General features: G+C 41.5%; 1 protein-coding gene across 1 annotated transcript; it reads left to right on the forward strand.

Moving 5' to 3' along the window:
* The first annotated feature begins 3,138 nt into the window (after positions 1 to 3,138).
* LOC124673035 (transcription factor E2FB-like) lies at positions 3,139 to 7,816 on the forward strand. Its single transcript, XM_047209170.1, has 13 exons — positions 3,139 to 3,519; positions 5,004 to 5,163; positions 5,313 to 5,369; positions 5,445 to 5,530; positions 5,642 to 5,730; positions 5,807 to 5,861; positions 6,299 to 6,351; positions 6,435 to 6,485; positions 6,571 to 6,619; positions 6,701 to 6,766; positions 6,877 to 6,971; positions 7,041 to 7,260; positions 7,336 to 7,816. Exons 1-13 carry the CDS (start codon positions 3,139 to 3,141, stop codon positions 7,399 to 7,401), a joined length of 1,428 nt encoding a protein of 475 aa, XP_047065126.1. The 3' UTR covers positions 7,402 to 7,816.
* The last annotated feature ends 705 nt before the right edge of the window (positions 7,817 to 8,521 follow it).

The following is an 8,521-nucleotide window of genomic DNA, read 5'->3' on the forward strand; positions in this document are numbered from 1 at the left end:
CTATACTCAATGCTTTCTTTACTCGGAGAGATCTATTATCCATCATCTGTTAACCTCATCGCTATTCCAGCAATTGAATCCTTAAGATTTCCAACGGTAATATCCTAGGCGGCTCTCAACGGTAAAATCATGTGAATACTCGTGAGAAAACACACATCTCCAGCTCACTTACCATCGTTGCCAATGTACCAGACATGTACGCCGCCAACGGTCTTAAATTCAGATTATTTCGACTCGCAAATATATATACAATTGTGTTTATTTCTAAAACAAATAAATAACCTAAATATAATCCAAAAGGCCCTATAAAGCCCCCCCGCCCCCAAAGAATAAACTAGAAACTAGAAACTTTTGAAATGCACACTGGATTTTTGTTGATTTGAGTATACCTAAGTATAAACTAGAAACTTGTATAAAGATTTTTTTATCATACATAAGTATAAGTTAGATATCTCTACCAAGAGAGGGAGATAAACAAACGTTTGTATGCAATATATTCATGTAAGTGACAAAAGTCCAAAAATACATGTGATTTTGTTTTTATGTACCGACATTTGGGAAAACATCATTTACATAACTCTCTTACAGGCAATGTATGAAACAATGACTTTTATAACATACACGGTTTAAAGTAGAGCAACATATTAACTAAAACCATGAAATGAAAATTGAGTTTAATCATGTAAAAAAATTTAGTATAAAGATAATACTTATTTATATGAAACTTTACTACAACATACTATTATCTATGGATATGGATTGATAAAAAAGATTTATAAACAATTGTAAAAGTTGAGTATAAATAATTATATTTATTTTGGCTAGCGACGCTCTCTGGAGCCTAATTTCACCCTAGAATAGAATAAAATGAAAACTAGAATAACCTAAATATGAAATATACACTAGATTTTTTTGATTTGAGTATACCTAAGTATAAACTAGAAACTTGTATAATGTTTTTTTTTATCATACATAAGAACAAGTTAGATATGTCTACCAAGAGAGGGAGATAAACAAACGTTTGTATACAATATATTCATATAAGTGACAAAAGCTAGTCAATAAATACATGTGATTTTGTTTTTTATGTACCGACATTTGAGAAAGCATCATTTACATAACTCTCTTACACGCAATGTATGAAAAAATGACTTTTATAACATACGCGGTTTAAAGTAGAGCAACATATTAACTAAGACCATGAATTGAAAATTGAGTTTAATCATGTAAAAAATTTGAGTATAAATGATAATACTTATTTATACTAAATTTTACTACAACATACTATTATCTATGGATGCGGATTGATAAGAAAGAGTTATAAAAAATTGTAAAAGTTGAATACATATAAATAATTATAATTATATTTATTTTGGCTAGAGACGCTCTCTGGAACCTAATTTCCCCCTAAAATAGAATAAAATGGAAACTAGAATATGCCAGAAGACACCTGGAGAGGTTGATGGCCAAACACCGCCGCCGATAGCATGGGACCAATGGTCGGTGATGACGTGTAGGACTTTTGACCTCCAAATCTCACAAGATTGAGAACACCATAACCGGAGATGGCAGCGGTCCCGAGGACCGAGGAACAGACCACAACGACATTCTTGCTCATTTGCCATGTAGCCTCAGTTTTGTTGACCTTCCAACTTGCCGACAAATTCAAGACCTTCTTCCTAACGACAAGAAAGGTCTCTTGAAGTTCCTGTGCCTCTTCAGGCCATCTGCGTCAATTCTTTGCAGCTCAGATAGATCTCAGGTGGAATTTTCTTTGAATTGTCATGGGTGCATCGCCTCTGAATATTGAATTGGTAAGGAATGGGCTTGGTGAGGCGGCCGGCAGGCAATCTGAGACGGGCCGTGGAGGGGTTGCCTGCATGAGAGGTAGCTGACATGTCAACTATTGGATGCCCCCTTTTTTTGACAAAGGGAATTTATTAATATGAAAAAATACAACATAGACCTAGCCTCTGCAACCACAAAATGCCGAGAACTAGCCATCAAGGACGCACACGGACGAAAATGAATCAGGAAAGAAAAGAGAAAGAGAAAGAGAAAAAGAGAGAGACCCCATCGGAGTGATGAGAGGCTCTTACATCAAAATGAACAAACCACCATCATTAACATTACTTAGACTATGTATAAGTGTTCTCCAAAGCGACGCCTTGAAGAAGGTTACAATGCGCAAGCCTCGTCATCGCCATGTCTAATCACAAAAGTCAGATCATGGGTTTTCACCCTGGAGAGGTCCGATCTCCATACGATCCATTTAACAAGGAACCGAGTAGAAAACCTTCATCGCCAACTACAACCAATGAAGATCAGACCTGGGGGTTTCACTCCGAAAACTGAGACGCGAAGCTCAAAGGGCACCACCCAAATCTGAGCACGCATACCCCTAGATTATGTATTATGAATGTGTTTGCATCTCGTTCTTTGTCGCGTTGACGCGGGGGGTTCACCTTACCGAGATTGGCACGCCTACAGCCAGCTCTTGCCATCTCATGGCTTGTCACACATTGAGCTCAATGCGTATGTGTGTGACTACATCTGTCGTGACACGCTGTCTATATCTCGAAGATTATTCGACGAGTCTGTCAAAAGATGCTATTTGGATCGTCTTAATGCGCTATACTCAATGCTTTCCTTACTCGGTGTGATCTATTAGCCGTCCTCTGTTAACCTCGTCACAATTCCGGCAAGTGAATCCTTAAGATTTCCAACGGTAATATCGCGGGCGGCTCTCAACGGTAAAATCATGTGAATACTCGCGAGAAACACACACATCTCCAGCTCACTTGTCATCTTTGCCAATGCACCAGACAAGTACGCCGCCAACGGTCTTAAATTCAGATTATTTCGAATCGCAAATATATATATGCAATTTTGTTTATTTCTAAAACAAAGAAATAACCTAAAAACATAATCCAAAAGGGCCTATAAAGCCCTCTAAAAAGAAACCCAACACACAAGAGAAGAGAGAGGGATAGGAGTTGTTGTTGAGTTGCTTTTTCCCTCTCTTCTTCCCTCCCTCCCTCCTTCTCCCCAAACCCAAAGCTTTCCTCCTCCCGCCCAATCCCGGCCGGCCAAGAAACCCTACTCCCGCGCCGCCGCTCCTCCCAGCCGGCCGCCACCATGGACAGCTCCCCCAGCCTCCCCCTCCCGCGGCCGCCCGCCGCCCATCCGCCACCGCTCCCGCCGCAGGTCTTCCTCCGATGCCCCTCGCCGCTCCCGCGGCCCCCGCCGGGCGCCGTCCCCGCGCCAGCTCGCGTCCACTACTTCCGCACCCCGTCGCCCATCCCCGTCTACTCCCCGCGGATCCCCGGGCCCCGCTACGTCGCCGCCAGGCCCCCGACGCCGCCCTCACCTGCTGCCGCCGGGCCGCCCCTTCCAGCTCACGCGGCCTCCCCCGCGCAGCTGGCCCCTCGACCACCGCCGCCGTCACCACATGAGGCCGCCACGGCGCCGCCTCCGCCGCCGAGGAGGGGCAGGCCGCCCAAGTCCAAGGCGCCGCCGGTAAGTCAATGGAAATTCCTATTGCTCATTCATGTCTGACTCAATCTGTAGCTAATTGATGCGATTGCGTGATGTGTGGTTCCGAACTGTGGCCGATTCTAGTGGTCATCTACCACACCACATTCGATGCGATCACCCTGTTCTGGACGCCCTGAATTGGTAGGCCGGTGAGTTGGGTTGGCATATTCAACGTTAAGAGAGACACTTTCTGGCAAATAGTGGCTGAATCGATTGAGCTCACTGCCTGATAGTGGGCTCAAATGATGCTGTAGTGGTGAGCTTAATCGAGGTAAATGCGTGCTAGATTAAGCTCGTACTGTGGCTCAAGTGGGCTCGAGCAGTCGTAGTTGTGATGTATTTAGTCAACTCTTCCATGACTAAGGGCAACAATATTATGTTCCAAGTTCCAACCGATAGCTAAATGATCACTAGTCCCTCCGATCCATAATAAGTGTCAGAAATTTAGTACCAAGTTTGTACAACCATTGTACTAAGTTTCCGACACTTTGTTATGGATCGGAGGGAGTATTTTTTTTGGTGTAGGGAATCTGTGCTAGATTAAGCTCACGCCATGATTAAAATAAACCTGCACTGTGAACAGTAAACATTAAATTGCTATGTAATTGAGCTGTTGTATTTTGGAGGGGGCATCTTGGGTAAAAGGAAATTTAGTAAAGTAACCATGTGTAGGTGAACTTTAGTTTCTGTATGCATCCTCATTTACTATTCTTTTCAGCCTATCTATCTCTTCAGCTTTGAATTTGTCCTGGTAAAGTTCAATATAAGTATTTGTATGTGTAACAAATGGACTGTTTGGAGGGGTTGCCCAGGTTGCCAAAGTGTAGTTATAATGATAGGTTCAGTCTCACCTGGAATGTCTGATGTTAGTTGTAGTAGCGTATAATGTCTGCTGATTGCCTGAGTCCACACCACACATAGCATTCCCGGTTTAACTCCCGCACACGAAGCTAGGGGGAAAAATGTAACTGGGATGCTATGCATTTTTTAGCATGCTCACAGTGTGTTGGGTATTGAGTGAACTTTGGGCCCTGCGGTGGCACAAGTATGCGTAATAAAAAATATATATACTGTGATAGATTTTGAATCACCTTTAGTACTTAGCCCTTATGAGGCACATATTTTCCTGTTATTAGGAACTTATAGTGCAATGCTATGCACACCTAGTTTTTTTTCAAAAGTTTGTCAAATCTTGTTTGCAGCATTTATTTTGTCCAAATTCCATGGCCATCTCTTGGAATGAGGGTTTTATACTTGTTGTAGAATGATTATTCCCTCATTCTAATATCTTTTTTATTTATTTAAGTGGCCAGTAAGCATATTATTTCAAGGCTCATGGATTCAAAGTTGATCTTTAGACATGACATTGTATTCTGATATGGTTACGTATTTAGTTGATCGATGTTAGCTACTTAGTGTACTATTATGGTATGAGTGTTGCCAACAGCTTCTTGTAACTGTTTTAGGAGAATGAGCAGAAAAATCGAAGGGAAAATGCCCATTTTGAAGTCATCAAGGGAGAGACTGAACAAAAACCTCATAAGGAGAGTACCACTGGACCAACAAAAGGTATCAAGCGACTAAAAACATTAAAGGGTTCATCACATAGTCATGGAGCAACTAAAGGTGTGCCTCTTGCTTATGTTTAATTTTAATTTACATAAGGTGTGATATGCATCGCTCTGATCATTTGATGATAAAATTCCCAGCTTGTTATTTAAACCAATTGGGCTAATATAATGTTCATGTATTGATGGCTTCACTTTTCCTTCCAGGATATGCCGGGACTTCTTTGCATTCGGCAAGCAGCTGCCGCTATGACAATTCGCTAGGTAAAGTATGCAATGATTCTCCCAAAGTAGGAACAATTAACGTTTGTTTCTTACTTATTATTTGCTTGCTGCCAGGTCTGCTGACGAAGAAATTCATCCACCTGCTTAGAATAGCAGAAGATGGAAACCTTGATTTAAATAAAGCAGCCGAGACATTGAAGGTCTGGTTTAGTATACAGCAAAAGAAAATGCTTTGTACTGTCTTAGTTTTCCAGTATTTTGGACAGTCTGTAGTTTGGTGCCTTAATCTCTTGTAGTTTTATTCTTTTTAGGTGCAAAAGAGGAGGATATATGATATAACAAATGTCCTAGAAGGCATAGATTTAATTGAAAAGGGCCCGAGGAATATGATTCGTTGGAAGTAAGTGTCACATGTTTCTGCTTTTAATGCATTCGTTGGTCATAGCTTTTCACTGATGAAATAAACACATCAAAAGGGGATTTGGAATGTTACTACCTAAGGAGATGGAGCGCCGAACTTCAGCATTGAAGGTACACTATCTTTGGTGCTATCTAAACAAAAGCATTAAAATATAGTATGACACAGACCAAACCATGAGTGTAACAGCAAGGTGTTTCTGCACTAGATGGTCTGTGTCAACGATTTAGTGGATGCAGCATGCTCAGCTTCTGTGAATATATTAGCCTTATGAAATGTCTAAGTCAATGTGAACATATCATACATCTAAGTTTACCAGAAGGCACAAAGCCCAATATCAAATTTTTAGTAATCTTATCCCGATCACAGTTTCTGACTGGGGGCTATCCAGTTCATTTTTTCCACGTGTAAACAAAATGCAATTAAGCATGGCCATCTTCTCACAGCCTATCAGTTGACCAGAATATAGCATTATTATCCTGCACTTCCCTATAAAGTTTCATGTGATTATATATTTTATAACTTCTTGCTGGATTGTGATAATCTACAGAAAGAAATTGAGTCATCATACAAGGAAGATTGCAGGTTGGATGAGGAAATACTGTAAGTTCTTTCCACATAAACAATAAAAATACCTAATCCTTCCTCTCTCTCTCTCCTTTGATGAATAGTTACTGGTTATGCAGGGAAGTGCAAGAGAAAATGCATGCCCTCAAAGTAGATAAGGACAAAAAAAAGTAAGATCCTTGCCTCTTATGTTCAGAAATAATGTTTTGTGTTTCTATAATAATCATTTCAACCGAGTCTCTGAATTCTGTTTAGGTTGTTGCATCTTTCGAAGAAAGATATTTGTAAGATCCCTCACTTTCAGGTAAGAAAGTTTCTGGCTTCAGGTTTATTTCTTCTTCCTGTAATTGTTAAGGCCTGTCAACAACTTCCCTACTGTTTACAGGGATCCACTCTTATTGCAATAAATGCTCCTCATGGAACATGTGTTGAAGTTCCGGATCCTAATGCGGTACGCAGTCTGTAGTTACCTTTTTTTTTGCAATAAGTCTGTAGTTACCTTTCAACTATGTGGTTGTAGTGATGGAGCTGTGTGGTTGTTGACACTACTTGATGTACCAGGATATGGACATCTGCAAGGACCTGGAATCTCAAGAAAAGCATTACCAGGTTCTCTTGAGAAGTTCGATGGGTCCCATCGACTGCTATTTAATAAGGTAAACTGCCATCTGTAGCTTACTGTATAATTCACTCAATCATTAACTAAACTGCTATATTCGTACCAGTGACCATCTGGAGGTATCCAACCCAGAGCAGATGGCACCGGATGGTTCAGATTCCACGTTCGCTACTGGAAGTTCTCAAGCTCCGCAGCAGGTGGATTCTCATCCAAGTCAAGCTCCTGAAAAGGGAGAGAGCAACATTGACCGCCAACATTCATCGGAACCATCCAGAACGCATGAATTAATGTCCGGCATTCTAAAAATCATACCACCAGAGACTGATGTAAGGAATGCTACTAAAACCTCAACACAGGCGAGCCAACCAGATTGATGCTGATTAATATTCTTCCTTTTGCAGATTGATGCAGACTACTGGCTTGCTTCTGATGCCGATGCTACTATAACTGATACATGGTGCGGTTAGTTGACAGACCATCGACACTTGGTCCGCCTCTTACGTAGAGAAGTAACAATGACTCCGCAATGCACATTGGCGTTGATGGAGGAACTGGAGCTTGGATCAGCAGGCCACCTGGACGGTGCAAGCTCTGTTCCAGACTTCTGGTTGATTGGTGAAAGCAAAAGAGAATACAGTGTAGGAAGTAGGTCTTGTACATTAGCAGGATTATTTCATTTTAGCTGGTACCTCTTCTGGTACATCCATACCTTTCTCTTTAGGCTCAGAAACCCCGCAATAGGTAGGTTTGAGCCTTTCTTTATACTGGCGTTTGTTTAGAGGGGCTGTGTCTGTATACCAAGTTAGAAAGGCAACACAGTCCAGAAGAAGGCCTACTACACCGGTCAGTGTATGTTACCATCTTAGCTGGTCATCTCCCCTAGACCCCTACCGAGGTTTGACGTTGATGTATATCTTGACCAGCAACCTTGATTACTGATGGTAGCATATCAATAAAGGTTGCTCAATATTATGATTTTGCCACCAGGTGTAACTAGCATGAGTATTATTTTACTTATGTTAGAATCTTCTTTTATGCTGCGTTTGCTCAATCTCAGCCAACTGGACATTTTGTGAATGTCGGTCCAATTTATTGCGTGTAGGCTTCTTTTGGTAATAAACTTTGGGGTTTGTTTGTGTTATTTTGAACATAGGCTGGATTGAAAGAATTTCAGTCTTTGAAAAATATACTAGCTTATTGGGGTTTGTGTGTCAAACTTCACGGTGCTGTTTGAGTTCCCTACTACAACTCTGGAATTCTAATATATCTAGTTATCTACAGAGGGCCAGAGGCTGTGATCACCTTGAGCTTGGCATCATATTTTTTCTGAAAAGTATGGGTTAGCATCACACCCAATGCCAGAGCGTTGCCAACATAAATGAAAAAAATCATAAATATTTTTTCCAACATAACTGGAAGAACATGAGGTTCCCCTCATTACGCAGCGGCAAGACAACGACATGAGTAGGAATGGCAACGGGTCTGCCCCCGCGCGGGGACTGCCTTTTCTTCCCCGTCCCCGCGATTGTGAAATTCCCCCGTCCCCATCCCCATTCCCCACCTTGGGGACTATTTCCCCCCGTCCCC

This window comes from Lolium rigidum, chromosome 7, assembly GCF_022539505.1.
Source record: "Lolium rigidum isolate FL_2022 chromosome 7, APGP_CSIRO_Lrig_0.1, whole genome shotgun sequence".
NCBI classification, from domain to species: domain Eukaryota; kingdom Viridiplantae; phylum Streptophyta; class Magnoliopsida; order Poales; family Poaceae; genus Lolium; species Lolium rigidum.